Genomic DNA, 20724 nt, shown 5'->3' on the forward strand with positions numbered 1-20724 from the left:
TATCATATTTAAGTTATGAAACCCTTCATAAAGGTTATTGATGACTTTATTGATCTTCTGGTGAAAAGAACAACGGGAACTTTGACTTTAACCTTGAATAACCTTCAAAGATGTTTAAGTTTCTGCTGCTCTTCCTCCTCTTCCTCCTCCTCCTCTTCCTGCTCTCCCTCCTCCTCTCCCTCCTCCTCCTCCTCTTCCTCCTCCGCCTCCTTCTCTTCCTCCTCCTCCTGCTCTTCCTCCTCCTCCTTCTCCTCCTCCTCCTCCTGCTCTTCCTCCTCCTCCTGCTCTTCCTCCTCCTCCTTCTCCTCCTCCTCCTGCTCTTCCTCCTTCTCCTTCTCTTCCTCCTCCTCTTCCTCCTCCTCCTTCTCCTTCTCTTCCTCCTCCTCCTGCTCTCCCTCCTCCTCCTCCTTCTCTTCCTCCTCCTCTTCTTCCTCCTCCTTCTCCTTCTCTTCCTCCTCCTCTTCTTCCTCCTCCTTCTCCTTCTCTTCCTCCTCCTCCTGCTCTCCCTCCTCCTCCTCCTCCTTCTCTTCCTCCTCCTCTTCTTCCTCCTCCTTCTCCTTCTCTTCCTCCTCCTCTTCTTCCTCCTCCTCCTTCTCTTCCTCCTCCTCCTGCTCTCCCTTTTCCTCCTCCTCCTTCTCCTTTTCTTCCTCCTCCTCCTCCTCCTCCTCCTGCTCTTCCTCCTCCTCCTTCTCTTCCGCCTCCTCCTCCTCCTCCTGCCCCCCCCCCTCTCGGTGCTCAGCAGCAGGAGACCTGAGGATCGGCAGAGTGATGCTGAGAGCGCAGCAGGATGTCTTCCTCCTCCTCCTGGTCCCGGTCCTCCTGGTCCCGGTCTCTCGTGGTCTTGCTCCTGCAGGTCCTGCTCGTGCCCCCGGTCCTCCTCCACCCGGACCCGTGCCACCTCCTGGCTCGCATCGGACACACTGTGCGCGTGGGCGCGCTCCTGCCGGCGCAGCGGGCGGCGCGCGTGCGCGTCCAGGCGGCGCTGAGCCGCGTGGCGGCCACCATGAGCCGGGACCAGATCCGGGACCAAGATCGGGACCGGGACAGGGACCGGGACCACTTCCTGCCCTACAACTTAAGTCTGGAGCTGGTTTCCCGCCAGCCGGCCGCCGCGGACCCGGAGTCCGTGTCCCGGGTCGTGTGCCAGGGCGTGGTGGACCAGGGGGTCTCTGCCGTGCTGGCCTTCCCGCAGAGCCGCGACGAGCTGCTGCAGTTGGACTTCCTGTCCTCGGTCCTGGAGATCCCGTTCCTCAGCGTCATTGAGCACGGAGAGCCGCTGCGCACGCAGGTAAGACCCGCACCTGGACCCACCTGGACCCACCTACACCCGCAGCACGTCCTGCACTGCATGCAGCTCCGGGTCTGGGTTCTGGTGGTCTGTGGTCCGGTTTGATCTTGACCTGTTTGATGTGAAGGAGGGAGCGGACTAGCTGATGTGTGTTGTTGTTGTGTTGTTGTTGTTGTTGTTGTTGTTGTGTTGTTGTTGTGTTGTATCATACATAAACATCAAACAAAAAGTTCATAAAGTGTTTGGTACATGATCCATAACGATGATTTCCCTTTTAAACGACGCTCCATTTGTAAAGAACCAAGTCTCTGGTTCTGTGGTTCTCTGGTTCTGTGGTTATCTGGTTCTGTGGTTATCTGGTTCTGTGGTTCTGTGGTTATCTGGTTCTGTGGTTCTGTGGTTCTCTGGTTCTGTGCCAAACAGTTGGTTCTGCTGTTGCTATTGCATCTTGATTGAAGAAGGAAGAAACCAGACATATTGGCAATTTTACAAATTATGAATTTAACAGAAAGTCAGGAGCCTCAGAGAGACTCTGTCTCCTAAAACTCATTCTCACTGACGTTGATTGTACAAGTTGATTATACACGTATACGTTGATTATACACGTATACGTTGATTAAACACGTTGATTATACACATATATGTTGATTATACACGTATACGTTGATTATACACGTATACGTTGATTATACAAGTTAATTTTATACACGTATACGTTGATTATACACGTATACATTGATTATACACGTATACGTTGATTATACACGTATACGTTGATTATACACGTATACGTTGATTATACAAGTTAATTTTATACACGTATACGTTGATTATACACGTATACGTTGATTATACAAGTTAATTTTATACACGTATACGTTGATTATACACGTATACGTTGATTATACACGTATACGTTGATTATACACGTATACGTTGATTATACAAGTTAATTTTATACACGTATACGTTGATTATACACGTATACGTTGATTATACACGTATACGTTGATTATACACGTATACATTGATTATACACGTATACGTTGATTAAACACGTTGATTATACACATATATGTTGATTATACACGTATACGTTGATTATACAAGTTGCTAATACACGTATAAGTTGATTATACACGTATATGTTGATTATACACGTTGATTAAACACGTTGATTACGTTGAATTTAACAGAAAGTCAGGAGCCTCAGAGAGACTCTGTCTCCTAAAACTCATTCTCACTGACGTTGATTGTACAAGTTGATTATACACGTATACGTTGGTTATACACATATATGTTGATTATACACGTATACGTTGATTATACACGTTGATTAAACACGTATACATTGATTATACACGTTGGTTATACACGTATACGCTGATTATACACGTTGATTAAACACGTATACGCTGATTATACGCTTTGATTAAACACCTATATGTTGATTATACACGTTGACTATACACATTTACGTTGATTATACACGTATACGCTGATTATACACTTTGATTAAACACCTATATGTTGATTATACACGTTGATTAAACACGTTGATTACGTTGAATTTAACAGAAAGTCAGGAGCCTCAGAGAGACTCTGTCTCCTAAAACTCATTCTCACTGACGTTGATTGTACAAGTTGATTATACACGTATACGTTGGTTATACACGTATACATTGATTATACACGTATACGTTGATTATACACGTATACGTTGATTATACACGTATACGTTGATTAAACACGTTGATTATACACATATATGTTGATTATACACGTATACGTTGATTATACAAGTTAATTTTATACACGTATACGTTGATTATACACGTATACGTTGATTTTACACGTATACGTTGATTATACAAGTTAATTTTATACACGTATACGTTGATTATACACGTATACGTTGATTATACACGTATACGTTGATTATACAAGTTAATTTTATACACGTATACGTTGATTATACACGTATACGTTGATTATACACGTATACGTTGATTATACAAGTTAATTTTATACACGTATACGTTGATTATACACGTATACGTTGATTATACAAGTTAATTTTATACACGTATACGTTGATTATACACGTATACGTTGATTATACACGTATACGTTGATTATACAAGTTAATTTTATACACATTTACGTTGATTATACACGTATACGCTGATTATACACTTTGATTAAACACCTATATGTTGATTATACACGTTGATTAAACACGTTGATTACGTTGAATTTAACAGAAAGTCAGGAGCCTCAGAGAGACTCTGTCTCCTAAAACTCATTCTCACTGACGTTGATTGTACAAGTTGATTATACACGTATACGTTGGTTATACACGTATACATTGATTATACACGTATACGTTGATTATACACGTATACGTTGATTATACACGTATACGTTGATTAAACACGTTGATTATACACATATATGTTGATTATACACGTATACGTTGATTATACAAGTTAATTTTATACACGTATACGTTGATTATACACGTATACGTTGATTTTACACGTATACGTTGATTATACAAGTTAATTTTATACACGTATACGTTGATTATACACGTATACGTTGATTATACACGTATACGTTGATTATACAAGTTAATTTTATACACGTATACGTTGATTATACACGTATACGTTGATTATACACGTATACGTTGATTATACAAGTTAATTTTATACACGTATACGTTGATTATACACGTATACGTTGATTATACAAGTTAATTTTATACACGTATACGTTGATTATACACGTATACGTTGATTATACACGTATACGTTGATTATACACGTATACGTTGATTATACAAGTTAATTTTATACACGTATACGTTGATTATACATGTATACATTGATTATACACGTATACGTTGATTATACAAGTTAATTTTATACATGTATACGTTGATTATACACGTATACGTTGATTATACACGTATACGTTGATTATACAAGTTAATTTTATACACGTATACGTTGATTATACACGTATACGTTGATTATACACATATATGTTGATTATACACATATACGTTGATTATACAAGTTGCTAATACACGTATAAGTTGATTATACACGTATATGTTGATTATACACGTTGATTAAACACGTTGATTAAACACGTATACATTGATTATACACGTTGGTTATACACGTATACGTTGATTATACACGTCGATTAAACACATTTACGTTGATTATACACGTTGGTTATACACGTATATGTTGATTATACACCTTTACGTTGATTATACACCTTTACGTTGATTATACACGTTGGTTATACACGTATACGTTGATTATACACTTATACGTTGATTATACGCGTATACATTGATTATACATGTTGGTTATACACGTTTACGTTGATTATACATGTATACGTTGATTATACACCTATACGTTGATTATACACGTATACGTTGATTATACATGTATACGTTGATTATACATGTTGATTATACACGTATACGTTGATTATACATGTTGATTATACACATATACGTTGATTATTCACGTATACGTTGATTATACATGTTGGTTATACACGTATACGTTGATTATACATGTTGATTATACACATATACGTTGATTATACACGTATACGTTGATTATACATGTTGATTATACACATATACGTTGATTATACACGTATACGTTGATTATACATGTTGGTTATACACGTTTACGTTGATTATACATGTATACGTTGATTATACACGTATACGTTGATTATACACATATGTTGATTATACACGTATACGTTGATTATACACGTTGATTAAACACGTATACATTGATTATACACGTTGGTTATACACGTATACGCTGATTATACACGTTGATTAAACACGTATACGCTGATTATACACTTTGATTAAACACCTATTTGTTGATTATACACGTTGACTATACACATTTACGTTGATTATGCACGTATACGCTGATTATACACTTTGATTAAACACCTATATGTTGATTATACACGTTGACTATACACATTTACGTTGATTATACACGTATACGTTGATTATACACGTATACGCTGATTATACACGTATACGTTGATTATACACGTTGATTAAACACGTATATGTTGATTATACACGCATACGCTGATTATACACGTATACGTTGATTATACACGTATATGCTGATTATACACATTTACGTTGATTATACACGTTGATTATACACGTATACGTTGATTATACACGTATACGTTGATTATACACGTTGATTAAACATGTATACATTGATGAGACATGTTGTAGCATCACACCGTACAGGTAAGATGTGTCATGTCTCAGACATGTTGTAACACGTCCATCAGTCAGTATGTTGAAACCCGGATGTTGTTCCCTTCTCCTCTTCCGACCCGTTTCATATGCTTCAGGTCTGACCCGTGAAGGTCTGTAATGAAGTCCTTCCTCATGTTGTCTCAGTCTCTCTCTGATGAAAGTAGTAACAGACAACACTTCTACTCAAAAAAACATAATACAAAGTTTGGTATAAGACATTTATTGACATGTATCTACCATTGTATTCATATATTCCACTGCCTTTGTGAACCTGAGACCTTTGGTAAAACTATTTCCATCAACAAAACGCTTCCTCCTCCTGAGTGAAGTTATGTTTCCACAAGAGATATGAAGAACTTCAAAAATCACGCTTACATGTTTCAGCTTTAGGGCCAAATTATCTCTTTACCCTTGTGCCTTATACCAACGGTGCCTCATTATATAGAGAGCTGAGATTGTTCTGACATTTTTGAAATACAACAAATGAGTATGTATCTCATATGCAAGTGACTTTGAAAGTGAATTTAAGAAATGATGTAAAATCATAAAAATACCTCAGATCTATGATTCAAACACAGAATCACAAGATATTTACTGACGTCTCAAATCTAAAGTTTAAGTTCCTTTTGTTCTGTTCATCACGTAATTATAAGTTGAGTATGAAAATACAATGTAAAAGTGTTCTCAGAATGATACGTTCATGCTCAGTGGGAGAAACCAGACCAGGCAGAACTTCCTGCCGGAGGCTTTCAGACTAAAAGCACGAGTGTTGATGAGATTATCTCTGCAGAGATTTTCATTTCCAAGCTGAAAACAATCCAGTTAAAACTACAGAGAATATAATTCAACATATTTAATCTGCTGATATTTAGAGATGTGACTCTTCATAGAATCTGTTCTCTGAGCTGATGAAAGAGTTTCATAACTGAGCTTTATATATTTATATCTCTGGGTTTGAAGGTACACTTTGGTCCTCCTGCGGATGCTGGTCCAGCTCAGGCTACCCGAGACTCAGAGACTCAGACTCAGAGACTCAGACTCAGAGACTCAGACTCAGAGACTAAGACTCAGACTCAGACACTCAGACTCAGAGACTCAGAGACTCAATGACTCAGAGACTCAGAGACTCAGAGACTCAGACTCAGAGACTCAGACTCAGAGACTCAGACTCAGAGACTCAGAGACTCAGACTCAGAGACTCAGACTCAGAGACTCAGACTCAGAGACTCAGACCCAGAGACTCAGACTCAGAAACTCAGACTCAGACTCAGAGACTCAGACTCAGAGACTCAGACACTCAGACTCAGACACTCAGACTCAGAGACTCAGACTCAGAGACTCAGAGACTCAGACTCAGAGACTCAGAGACTCAATGACTCAGAGACTCAGACTCAGAGACTCAGACTCAGAGACTCAGAGTCTCAGAGACTCAGACTCAGAGACTCAGAGACTCAATGACTCAGAGACTCAGACTCAGAGACTCAGAGTCTCAGAGACTCAGACTCAGAGACTCAGAGACTTAGAGACTCAGACTCAGACACAGAGACTCAGACTCAGAGACTCAGAGACTCAGAGACTCAGACTCAGAGACTCAGACTCAGACTCAGAGACTCAGACTCAGAGACTCAGACTCAGAGACTCAGAGACTCAGACTCAGAGACTCAGAGACTCAGAGATTCAGAGACTCAGAGACTCAGACTCAGACTCAGACACTCAGAGACTCAATGACTCAGAGACTCAGACACTCAGACTCAGAGACTCAGACTCAGAGACTCAGACTCAGAGACTCAGACTCAGAAACTCAGACTCAGAGACTCAGAGACTCAGAGACTCAGAATCAGAGACTCAGACTCAGAGACTCAGACTCAGACTCAGAGACTCAGAGACTCAGACTCAGAGACTCAAACTCGGAGACTCAGACTCAGAGACTCAGACTCAGAGACTCAGACTCAGAGACTCAGACTCAGAGACTCAGAGACTTAGAGACTCAGACTCAGACACAGAGACTCAGAGACTCAATGACTCAGAGACTCAGACTCAGACTCAGAGACTCAGACTCAGAGACTCAATGACTCAGAGACTCAATGACTCAGAGACTCAGAGACTTAGACTCAGACTCAGAGACTCAGACTCAGAGACTCAGAGACTCAATGACTCAGAGACTCAGAGACTCAGACTCAGACTCAATGACTCAGAGACTCAGAGACTCAGACTCAGAGACTAAGACTCAGAGACTCAGACTCAGAGACTCAGAGACTCAATGACTCAGAGACTTAGACTCAGAGACTCAGTCTCAGAGACTCAGACTCAGAGACTCAGAGATTCAGACTCAGAGACTCAGACTCAGAGACTCAGACTCAGAGACTCAGACTCAGAGATTCAGACTAAGAGACTCAGACTCAGAGACTCAGAGACTCAATGACTCAGAGACTCAGAGACTCAGACTCAGACTCAATGACTCAGAGACTCAGAGACTCAGACTCAATGACTCAATGACTCAGAGACTCAGACTCAATGACTCAGAGACTCAGACTCAGACTCAGAGACTCAGAGACTCAATGACTCAGAGCAGCTGTTTGATGTTCACAGAACAGATTCCCCTCTCTTCTTCATCTTCCTCCATCATGAACACTGAAACATGAACGTGCTTCAGTGCAAAGCTCAGGTTATGAATAAGAAAGGAAACATCTCCACTAGTATTAGTAGTAGATGGTCCTAATTAGTGTGTGTGTGTGTGTGTGTGTGTGTGTGTGTGTGTGTGTGTGTGTGTGTGTGTGTGTGTGTGTGTGTGTGTGTGTGTGTGTGTGAGCTGATAAACAGACTACTGAACATATCAGACCCACCCACACACACACACCGACACACACCGACACACACAGGGTGTGTTCAGGTCCTGTGGGACTGACAACACCTAACAGCTTCCAGTTTGTCATGAATTCCGTTCACGTTCATCAACACAAGTTATGCTTCATTCGAAGAATCTTTCTGCAACAAGACATCACACACACACACACAGACACACACACACACACACACACACACACACACACACTGAGCCCTGAGCTGCCTTCAGGCTCTCAGACGTCAGTGAGGAACATTTCCAACTGATAACAGCAATAAGACATATTCATATTCAGTATAACCTAAGTAGGTTAAGAGGAGGCTCCTATGTATTCCTGCAGCGTCACACTGGATGATAATAACACTCCTGTCTTCTTTCAAGGTCGTCTCTTCTGCAGCTGAGGAACCAGCAACTCTTCCAGCACGAATATGTTTATAGAGTCAGGTAGTTAACCTGTTTCCATCACGATGATGCCATCATGAGTTTAACAGAATGAGAGAGAGTCAGGTAGTTAACCTGTTTCGTTACGTATCAGGAAACCTTATGATTATGAATTATGAATAACTTTCTCGTTGATTTAGTGTGAATGACCTTGAAGCCGTCTGTCATCATTCAGCAGAGTTTATCTTTGACCACAAACACCAAGAATGAACGCTTTTATTTCTCAGCGTTACATCACAGTGATGTCATTTGATATTTATTATGATCTCACTTTCCCAGAGAGTGAGATCCTCTGGCAGTGGTGACTCCTCCTACTTCCTCCTCTCAGTGGTGACTCCTCCTACTTCCTCCTCTCAGTGGTGACTCCTCCTACTTCCTCCTCTCAGTGGTGACTCCTCCTACTTCCTCCTCTCAGTGGTGACTCCTCCTACTTCCTCCTCTCAGTGGTGACTCCTCCTACTTCATACGCTCAGTGTTGACTCCTCCTACTCTCTCAGTGTTGACTCCGCCTACTCTCTCAGTGTTGACTCCTCCTACTTCCTCCTTCCGTGTTGTGTAGCTGTGTAGTTGTGTAGCTGTTTAGGTGTGTTGTGTAGCTGTGTTGTTCCCTAGCTGTGTAGTTGTTGTGTAGCTGTGTTGTTGTGTAGCTGTGTTGTTGTGTAGCTGTGTTGTTGCGTAGCTGTGTAGTTGTTGTGTAGCTGTGTAGGGTTGTTGTGTAGATGTGTAGTTGTGGTGTAGCTGTGTAGTTGTGTAGCTGTTTAGGTGTGCTGTGTAGCTGTGTAGTTGTGTAGTTGTGTAGTTGTTCCGTAGCTGTGTAGTTGTTGTGTAGCTGTGTAGTTGTGTAGCTGTTTAGGTGTGTTGTGTAGCTGTGTTGTTCCGTAGCTGTGTAGTTGTTGTGTAGCTGTGTTGTTGTGTAGCTGTGTAGTTGTTGTGTAGCTGTGTTGTTGTGTAGCTGTGTAGTTGTTGTGTAGCTGTGTAGGGTTGTTGTGTAGCTGTGTAGGGTTGTTGTGTAGATGTGTAGTTGTTGTGTAGCTGTGTAGGGTTGTTGTGTAGCTGTGTAGGGTTGTTGTGTAGATGTGTAGTTGTTGTGTAGCTGTGTAGGGTTGCTGTGTAGATGTGTAGTTGTTGTGTAGCTGTGTAGGGTTGCTGTGTAGATGTGTAGTTGTTGTGTAGCTGTGTAGGGTTGCTGTGTAGATGTGTAGTTGTTGTGTAGCTGTGTAGGGTTGTTGTGTAGCTGTGTTGTTGTGTAGCTGTGTAGGTGTGTTGTGTAGCTGTGTAGTTGTTGTGTAGTTGTTGTGTAGCTGTGTTGTTGTGTAGCTGTGTAGGGTTGCTGTGTAGATGTGTAGTTGTTGTGTAGCTGTGTTGTTCCGTAGCTGTGTAGTTGTTGTGTAGCTGTGTAGTTGTTGTGTAGCTGTGTAGTTGTTGTGTAGCTGTGTTGTTGTGTAGCTGTGTAGGTGTGTTGTGTAGCTGTGTAGTTGTTGTGTAGTTGTTGTGTAGCTGTGTTGTTGTGTAGCTGTGTAGGTGTGTTGTGTAGCTGTGTTGTTGTGTAGCTGTGTAGGGTTGCTGTGTAGATGTGTAGTTGTTGTGTAGCTGTGTTGTTCCGTAGCTATGTAGTTGTTGTGTAGCTGTGTTGTTGTGTAGCTGTGTAGTTGTTGTGTAGCTGTGTTGTTGTGTAGCTGTGTAGTTGTTGTGTAGCTGTGTAGGGTTGTTGTGTAGATGTGTAGTTGTTGTGTAGCTGTGTTGTTCCGTAGCTGTGTAGTTGTTGTGTAGCTGTGTTGTTGTGTAGCTGTGTAGTTGTTGTGTAGCTGTGTTGTTGTGTAGCTGTGTTGTTGTGTAGCTGTGTAGGTGTGTTGTGTAGCTGTGTAGTTGTTGTGTAGTTGTTGTGTAGCTGTGTTGTTGTGTAGCTGTGTAGGGTTGCTGTGTAGATGTGTAGTTGTTGTGTAGCTGTGTTGTTCCGTAGCTGTGTAGTTGTTGTGTAGCTGTGTTGTTGTGTAGCTGTGTAGTTGTTGTGTAGCTGTGTTGTTGTGTAGCTGTGTAGTTGTTGTGTAGCTGTGTAGGGTTGTTGTGTAGCTGTGTTGGGTTGTTGTGTTGATGTGTAGTTGTTGTGTAGCTGTGTTGTTGTGTAGCTGTGTAGGTGTGTTGTGTAGCTGTGTAGTTGTTGTGTAGTTGTTGTGTAGCTGTGTTGTTGTGTAGCTGTGTAGGTGTGTTGTGTAGCTGTGTAGTTGTTGTGTAGTTGTTGTGTAGCTGTGTTGTTGTGTAGCTGTGTAGGTGTGTTGTGTAGCTGTGTTGTTGTGTAGCTGTGTAGGTGTGTTGTGTAGCTGTGTTGTTGTGTAGCTGTGTAGGGTTGCTGTGTAGATGTGTAGTTGTTGTGTAGCTGTGTTGTTGTGTAGCTGTGTAGGTGTGTTGTGTAGCTGTGTAGTTGTTGTGTAGTTGTTGTGTAGCTGTGTTGTTGTGTAGCTGTGTAGGTGTGTTGTGTAGCTGTGTTGTTGTGTAGCTGTGTAGGGTTGCTGTGTAGATGTGTAGTTGTTGTGTAGCTGTGTAGGGTTGCTGTGTAGATGTGTAGTTGTTGTGTAGATGTGTAGTTGTTGTGTAGCTGTGTAGGGTTGTTGTGTAGCTGTGTTGGGTTGTTGTGTAGATGTGTAGTTGTTGTGTAGCTGTGTTGTTGTGTAGCTGTGTAGGTGTGTTGTGTAGCTGTGTAGTTGTTGTGTAGTTGTTGTGTAGCTGTGTTGTTGTGTAGCTGTGTAGGTGTGTTGTGTCGCTGTGTTGTTGTGTAGCTGTGTTGTTGTGTAGTGTTGTCTTGGGGTGAAATAGATCCAGTGTGACTGAGCTGCTGGATTCTCTGATGAAGTGAAACATGTATTTACTGTTTAGAAAGTCTTTGATCAGAAGAGGATTATCCTCTTCCTCTCTGCTGTCACTCCTCTTCCTCTCTCAGCAGAGAGTTGCTTTCACATGGTTGTCTACAGCTCTGCATTGTGTTCTCTGTTGCTCTGCATTGTGGACTATATAGCTCTGGGATGTGTTCTCTGTAGCTCTGGGTTGTGTTCTCTGTAGCTCTGGGTTGTGTCCTCTGTAGTTCTGGGTTGTGTACTGTCAGTACCTTATACTACAGACTGAGCTTCTGTCAGTACCTTATACTACAGACTGAGCTTCTGTCAGTACCTTATACTACAGACTGCGCTTCTGTCAGTACCTTATACTACAGACTGCGCTTCTGTCAGTACTTTATACTACAGACTGAGCTTCTGTCAGTACTTTATACTACAGACTGAGCTTCTGTCAGTACCTTATACTACAGACTGCGCTTCTGTCAGTACTTTATACTACAGACTGAGCTTCTGTCAGTACTTTATACTACAGACTGAGCTTCTGTCAGTACTTTATTCTACAGACTGCGCTTCTGTCAGTACTTTATACTACAGACTGAGCTTCTGTCAGTACCTTATACTACAGACTGCGCTTCTGTCAGTACTTTATACTACAGACTGAGCTTCTGTCAGTACTTTATACTACAGACTGAGCTTCTGTCAGTACTTTATTCTACAGACTGCGCTTCTGTCAGTACTTTATACTACAGACTGAGCTTCTGTCAGTACCTTATACTACAGACTGCGCTTCTGTCAGTACTTTATACTACAGACTGAGCTTCTGTCAGTACTTTATACTACAGACTGAGCTTCTGTCAGTACCTTATACTACAGACTGCGCTTCTGTCAGTACTTTATACTACAGACTGAGCTTCTGTCAGTACTTTATACTACAGACTGAGCTTCTGTCAGTACTTTATTCTACAGACTGCGCTTCTGTCAGTACTTTATACTACAGACTGAGCTTCTGTCAGTACTTTATTCTACAGACTGCGCTTCTGTCAGTACTTTATACTACAGACTAAGCTTCTGTCAGTACTTTATACTACAGACTAAGCTTCTGTCAGTACTTTATACTACAGACTGAGCTTCTGTCAGTACTTTATACTACAGACTGCGCTTCTGTCAGTACTTTATACTACAGACTAAGCTTCTGTCAGCACTTTATACTACAGACTGAGCTTCTGTCAGTACTTTATACTACAGACTATGAGCTTCTGTCAGTACTTTATACTACAGACTGAGAGCTTCTGTCAGTACATTATACTACAGACTATGAGCTTCTGGCAGCACTTTATACTACAGACTGAGCTTCTGTCAGTACTTTATACTACAGACTGAGCTTCTGTCAGTACTTTATACTACAGACTATGAGCTTCTGTCAGTACTTTATACTACAGACTATGAGCTTCTGTCAGTACTTTATACTACAGACTAAGCTTCTGTCAGTACTTTATACTACAGACTGAGCTTCTGTCAGTACTTTATACTACAGACTGAGCTTCTGCCAGTACCTTATACTACAGACTAAGCTTCTGTCAGTACTTTATACTACAGACTAAGCTTCTGTCAGTACCTTATACTACAGACTGAGCTTCTGTCAGTACTTTATACTACAGACTGAGCTTCTGTCAGTACTTTATACTACAGACTGCGCTTCTGTCAGTACTTTATACTACAGACTGAGCTTCTGTCAGTACTTTATTCTACAGACTGCGCTTCTGTCAGTACTTTATACTACAGACTAAGCTTCTGTCAGTACTTTATACTACAGACTGCGCTTCTGTCAGTACTTTATACTACAGACTGAGCTTCTGTCAGTACTTTATACTACAGACTGCGCTTCTGTCAGTACTTTATACTACAGACTAAGCTTCTGTCAGCACTTTATACTACAGACTGAGCTTCTGTCAGTACTTTATACTACAGACTATGAGCTTCTGTCAGTACTTTATACTACAGACTGAGAGCTTCTGTCAGTACATTATACTACAGACTATGAGCTTCTGGCAGCACTTTATACTACAGACTGAGCTTCTGTCAGTACTTTATACTACAGACTGAGCTTCTGTCAGTACTTTATACTACAGACTATGAGCTTCTGTCAGTACTTTATACTACAGACTAAGCTTCTGTCAGTACTTTATACTACAGACTGAGCTTCTGTCAGTACTTTATACTACAGACTGAGCTTCTGCCAGTACCTTATACTACAGACTAAGCTTCTGTCAGTACTTTATACTACAGACTAAGCTTCTGTCAGTACCTTATACTACAGACTGAGCTTCTGTCAGTACTTTATACTACAGACTAAGCTTCTGTCAGTACTTTATACTACAGACTATGAGCTTCTTCTCATCCTCCTCATCCAGACAGACTGAAATGCTCCACATTAACTGTGTGTGTGTGTGTGTGTGTGTGTGTGTGTGTGTGTGTGTGTGTGTGTGTGTGTGTGTGTGTGTGTGTGTGTGACGCTGTGTAATGCTGTTGGTCACGCTCCGAAACATTTTGTGGGGAACTGGCTGGCTGCCATATATCCCAGCATGCATCAGTGCTGTAATAACTGTGACCTTCAGTTAATTCAATCTTCAACAACAATCACACCAGCTGACCTTTGACCTCGTCCGTGTCTCAGACCACCTGGTGACATAAGAAAAAGGGCGGGGCTTCCCAGTAACTTGACCTGATTTCAGAAACACACTTTCCCTGAGGACGTTTCATAAAGAGAGGAACAAGTAAAGTCCTTCCTGTCGGGGGAGGATCTGGACCTGGTGGTCTCTGTGGGGATCTGGACCTGGTGGTCACTGTGGGGATCTGTTCCTGGTGGTCTCTGTGGGCATCTGGACCTGGTGGTCTCTGTGGGGATCTGGACCTGGTGGTCACTGTGGAGATCTGTTCCTGGTGGTCTCTGTGGGCATCTGGACCTGGTGGTCTCTGTGGGGATCTGGACCTGGTGGTCACTGTGGGGATCTGTTCCTGGTGGTCTCTGTGGGCATCTGGACCTGGTGGTCTCTGTGGGGATCTGGACCTGGTGGTCACTGTGGGGATCTGTTCCTGGTGGTCTCTGTGGGGATCTGTTCCTGGTGGTCTCTGTGGGGATCTGGACCTGGTGGTCACTGTGGGGATCTGTTCCTGGTGGTCACTGTGGGGATCTGTTCCTGGTGGTCTCTGTGGGCATCTGGACCTGGTGGTCTCTGTGGGGATCTGGACCTGGTGGTCACTGTGGGGATCTGTTCCTGGTGGTCTCTGTGGGCATCTGGACCTGGTGATCTCTGTGGGGATCTGGACCTGGTGGTCACTGTGGGGATCTGTTCCTGGTGGTCTCTGTGGGCATCTGGACCTGGTGGTCTCTGTGGGGATCTGGACCTGGTGGTCACTGTGGGGATCTGTTCCTGGTGGTCACTGTGGGGATCTGTTCCTGGTGGTCTCTGTGGGGATCTGGACCTGGTGGTCACTGTGGGGATCTGTTCCTGGTGGTCACTGTGGGGATCTGTTCCTGGTGGTCTCTGTGGGGATCTGTTCCTGGTGGTCTCTGTGGGGATCTGGACCTGGTGGTCTCTGTGGGGATATGGACCTGGTGGTCTCTGTGGGCATCTGGACCTGGTACCAGCGTGGTCCAGCTGGCTGTGGGCCCGTGTGATTGGATGGAGCAGTGATTACCTAAATGTTGGATGTAAACAGCTGCTGCTTTAATGTATTCTGTGCTTGATGTGATGGATGGGGGCTGGATCAGAGCCAGCAGCCAGAAAGACTCATTGATCTGTCTGTCCTCTTTAATCAAAGAGCTTTTAGTGAGATGAACTGCAGCCTGTCTTTAAAGACTGAGCACTATTCTGAAGACAGACTGAAGACAGACTAAAGACAGACTGAAGACAGACTGAAGACAGACTAAAGACAGACTGAAGACAGACTATTACATCCGGCTACTTCCTGAATGCATCATGCTCATTGTACTTCCTGAATGCGTCATGCTCATTGTACTTCCTGAATGCGTCATGCTCATTGTACTTCCTGAATGCGTCATGCTCATTGTACTTCCTGAATGCGTCATGCTCATTGTACTTCCTGAATGCGTCATGCTCATTGTACTTCCTGAATGCGTCATGCTCATTGTACTTCCTGAATGCGTCATGCTCATTGTACTTCCTGAATGCGTCATGCTCATTGTACTTCCTGAATGCGTCATGCTCATTGTACTTCCTGAATGCGTCATGCTCATTGTACTTCCTGAATGCGTCATGCTCATTGTACTTCCTGAATGCGTCATACTCATTGTACTTCTTGAATTCCATGCGATTAACAAAAAATACAAAGGGCAAATAAAAATAAAATACAATCATAAACACGTTATCTGACCAAATACATTGTTTGTGCTCAACCACACATCTTTTTGGGGTGAGTTGAATTAGATCTCAGATAATTTTAACGAGAACGTGCTGAGTGTTCAACTGCTGCTTGTTGTTCAATATAAACTCTAGAGTCTATCTTTCCAGTAATTTTCTTTGGGGACCATTTTTTATTGTCAGCCAAGTTGTGTTCAGGGTCTTTGTCCCTAGGGGTTTGGATCAGGACGTTACGGCTCATCTGAAGGTCAAAGGGTCCCACAGCCTTCTTCGTTCTCATTGTCAGCTTCATTTAAACTCTGCAAAGGAGACAGAAGAGCTTCAATTTCAATTCATTGTGTAGAGCCCAAAATCACAAATTTGCCTCAGAGGGCTTTACAATCTGTACACATACGACATCCTCTGACCTTTAAGAGACATGAGAAGTCCTTTCCTGTGAAGCGTCACGTGAAGCGACGTTGGTTTCTGATAACTGCGGCCGCTGACATGTGATCACAGCTGATCACAGCTGATGTGTGGTCAGCCGTCAGTCGGCTTTCACAGCTGAGAGACTTGAGGAGTTTGTGTCTGAACACATGATCAGTGTAATGGAGTTGTTTTCTGGTCCGGACAGTTTTTAGCGAACATTCCAATACAAATGCACTTAAAATATTGATCCTGGAAGCCCGCTCTCGTGGCTCTTCGATCATGGCTCCTCATCCTCCTCGATCATGGCTCCTCCTCCGCCTCCTCCTCAGAGCAGAATAGGAGCTTTGGGACGGACGTCATTATGACGATGCAGAACAACTTCCGGTTCAATGGAGGATCGAGGAAACGGCATTAAGAGACTTGGGATGCATCGTGTTGAAATGAACCTGGTGGTGATAAGAGAAAGCACTGAGGGTCAGAACATTCCATATTTCACAATATTTCCCAAAATACAACATAATAGACATTTATCAAATTAACAAATTTATCACATTAACATTTGACAAAATGTCACTAAACACAAAAACATTTGACTAAATGTGTTTTCACCCACCGTACGCATATCTAGACTGGTTTACTGTGTTTGAGTAAGGAGAGTGAATATTAATATTCTGTCATCTCACTTTATCCCACTGTCTGCTCAGTTAGCAGGACTCCTTTAACACACAGCTGCAGAGGAAACTCATTATTTAAGAGAGCTTCTTCATCACGGACACAGACTCATTAAACCGGGACACAGAACTCCTCATCATCAATTTGAAGTTTCATTTTCAGACCCACTTCAGAACATGAAGTGATGAGTTGAATAAATGTGCTGCTAAGTGTTCACTTCATTTCTACCAGACCAGTGTGTCTGGAGACCATTACATTTCACTGACGCTTTTATCCAAAGCAACTTACATGTTTGCTCTATACACCGCAGACACAGCAACCGGGAGCAATTAGGGGTTAAGAGTCTCAAGGACACAACGACCAGACTAGCGGGGCTCGAACCTCCAACCCTCTGATTGAAAGACGGGCATACTAACCACTTAGCCACAGTCACTCGTGTAGCAGTGTGTATGCAGTGTGACTAAAGTGTGTATGCAGTGTGTCTACAGTGTGTCTACAGTGTGTATGCAGTGTGTATGCAGTGTGTCTAAAGTGTGTCTACAGTGTGTATGCAGTGTGTATGCAGTGTGTCTACAGTGTATCTAAAGTGTGTATGCAGTGTGTATGCAGTGTGTATGCAGTGTGTCTAAAGTGTGTCTACAGTGTGTATGCAGTGTGGCTACAGTGTGTATGCAGTGTGGCTACAGTGGGTATGCAGTGTGTATGCAGTGTGTCTAAAGTGTATGCAGTGTGTATGCAGTGTGTCTACAGTGTGTCTACAGTGTGTATGCAGTGTGTCTAAAGTGTGTCTACAGTGTGTATGCAGTGTGTCTACAGTGTGTATGCAGTGTGGCTACAGTGTGTCTACAGTGTGTATACAGTGTGTATGCAGTGTCTAAAGTGTGTCTACAGCGTGTATACAGTGTGTATGCAGTGTTTCTACAGTGTGTATATAGTGTGTATACAGTGTGTATGCAGTGTCTAAAGTGTTTCTACAGCGTGTATACAGTGTGTATGCAGTGTGTCTACAGTGTGTATACAGTGTGCATGCAGTGTCTAAAGTGTGTCTACAGCGTGTATACAGTGTGTATGCAGTGTGTCTACAGCGTGTATACAGTGTGTATGCAGTGTCTAAAGTGTGTATACAGTGTGTATGCAGTGTCTAAAGTGTGTCTACAGTGTGTATGCAGTGTGTATGCAGTGTGTCTACAGTGTGTATGCATAACATATTTATGAGCAGAAGAGGTTTCAGTATTTCTGATGCTTTCTTTCTCTAATTACTCAGTTTCTTGTTGTCTTAGTTTGGAAGCTGAAGTTAGTTGAGCATCACCTCTCTGGTTAATGTGAACTCTGCTGTTGAGTAGCTTGTTGCGTGAATACAAAGAAGAATCCCCCAGTGTGATCCTCCCTCTGCCCACATCTACAATACAATATAGGTTCATTAGAACTCGTCACCTCTTCCCCCCTGAGAGGATCTGGTCTTGTCCAAGACCAGATCCTCCTCCTGTCTACAAACCAACCAGCTGTCACTCACACAGTGAAAAGACGACCAATGAGGCCGAAGAGACTCTGAAGGACTGTTTTGACTCAACTATGTGGGATGTTTCAAATTATGCTCATGGGAAGACATCGATAGTCTCACACACCTCATCAACTTCTGTGAGGAGAATGCCCAACCCACCAGCACTGTACGGTGTATTTCAACAGCAAACTCCAGGACTATCTCCATGTGGTTAGCCTTATCCAGGACTATCTCCACGTGGTTAGCCTTCTCCAGGACTATCTTCACATGGTTAGCCTTCTCCAGGACTATCTCCACGTGGTTAGCCTTCTCCAGGACTATCTCCACGTGGTTAGCCTTCTCCAGGACTATCTCCACGTGGTTAGCCTTCTCCAGGACTATCTCCACCTGGGTAGCCTTCTCCAGGACTATCTCCACGTGGTTAGCCTTCTCCAGGACTATCTCCACGTGGTTAGCCTTCTCCAGGACTATCTCCACCTGGTTAACCTTCTCCAGGACTATCTCCACGTGGTTAGCCTTCTCCAGGACTATCTTCACATGGTTAGCCTTCTCCAGGACTATCTCCACGTGGTTAGCCTTCTCCAGGACTATCTCCACCTGGGTAGCCTTCTCCAGGACTATCTCCACGTGGTTAGCCTTCTCCAGGACTATCTCCACCTGGTTAGCCTTCTCCAGGACTATCTCCACGTGGTTCGCCTTCTCAAGGACTATCTCCACGTGGTTAGCCTTCTCCAGGACTATCTCCACCTGGTTAGCCTTCTCCAGGACTATCTCCACCTGGTTAGCCTTCTCCAGGACTATCTCCACCTGGTTAGCCTTCTCCAGGACTATCTCCATGTGGTTAGCCTTCTCCAGGACTATCTCCACCTGGTTAGCCTTCTCCAGGACTATCTCCATGTGGTTAGTCTTCTCCAGGACTATCTCCACCTGGTTAGCCTTCTCCAGGACTATCTCCATGTGGTTAGCCTTCTCCAGGACTATCTACATGAAGGCTAGAAGCCTTTCCAACAGAAGACTACTCGGCTTTACTCATCCATCATAGTGCAATGTGTGTACAACTCAAGGTCAGAAGGTTTTGGTTCGGAAAGGATTTTAATCAGTGGTGCAGCAGAGCTGAAACAACCAACTTCTGACCATTTCATTTGATGTTTGTCAAACTGGTGTTTGTGAACTAGCGGCGATGGATTCAGGTCAGCACACAAGAAAACATTTAAATGTATTGTTTGTGAGGATTGAGAACATGAATCCAATCAACAACAGGAAGTGACCTTTTGACACATGGGATTATTGTTTTTAGGTTTATCATGTTTTACATTTTAAACATGAGTTCTGCTTCAGTCAGTGATTTCCTATATTTCCCAGGATGCCCTAGGACAGACCCGACTTGTATTCAGCTGTGTTGAGCAGAAACAGTAACGAAGAATCAGCTGCTTTTTATTTTGTCCTCAGGAAACGGTTCTGTTTTGGAACAAAAAGTTATTTTTGTGGAACAGATATCACCTTAACTAACCTGGGCTAAAATGATGAGTTGCAGGACGAGGACACTCATCGGGTCATCGATGACACAGAATTAATAAAAAACTGATTTAGTCCACTCTGATAGCTCCTCCTGCAGACTGTTCAGTTAGACTGAAATCAGAGAAGAAGAAGAAGAAGAAGAAGAAGAAGAAGAAGAAGAGTGTGAAGTGCCTCCATTTTTCCTCTCTGCTTCAAATCCAAAATGTTTCCATCTTGACTGACTTGTAAAGACCTCCTGCTTCTCCGTCTGCTCCACATGTGTGATTGATGACACCACTGTGATTCATGACATCACTGTGATTGATTACATCACTGTGATTGATGACATCACTGTGTCTGCAATCAGGAGGAATGTGAGCATCATCTCCTGCGTCTGCGGTCTGTTCGCGGTGCGTTCAGGTGGCGCTGGGAGAAGCGAGCGTTCCGTTCCATGTGACAGAGGAAATGATCGAATAACCACCAGTTACTCCATGAAAGCATATGAACACAGAAACAGATCCTGGTG

The 20724-nt window shown here is 43.0% G+C and overlaps 1 protein-coding gene across 1 annotated transcript in view; it reads left to right on the forward strand.

Moving 5' to 3' along the window:
- Positions 1 to 787: 787 nt before the first annotated feature.
- The window catches only part of grin3bb (glutamate receptor, ionotropic, N-methyl-D-aspartate 3Bb), a gene marked incomplete at both ends in the record, with an annotated part of 33382 nt that continues 13445 nt past the window's right edge, over positions 788 to 20724 (forward strand). The window contains one exon of the mRNA XM_079220885.1: positions 788 to 1288. Within this exon, the coding sequence (XP_079077011.1) occupies positions 788 to 1288 (501 nt within the window). The remainder of the gene's footprint in view (positions 1289 to 20724) is intronic.

The sequence above is a fragment of the Taurulus bubalis genome (genome assembly GCF_910589615.1).
Source record: "Taurulus bubalis genome assembly, chromosome: 7".
In the NCBI taxonomy this organism is placed as follows: domain Eukaryota; kingdom Metazoa; phylum Chordata; class Actinopteri; order Perciformes; family Cottidae; genus Taurulus; species Taurulus bubalis.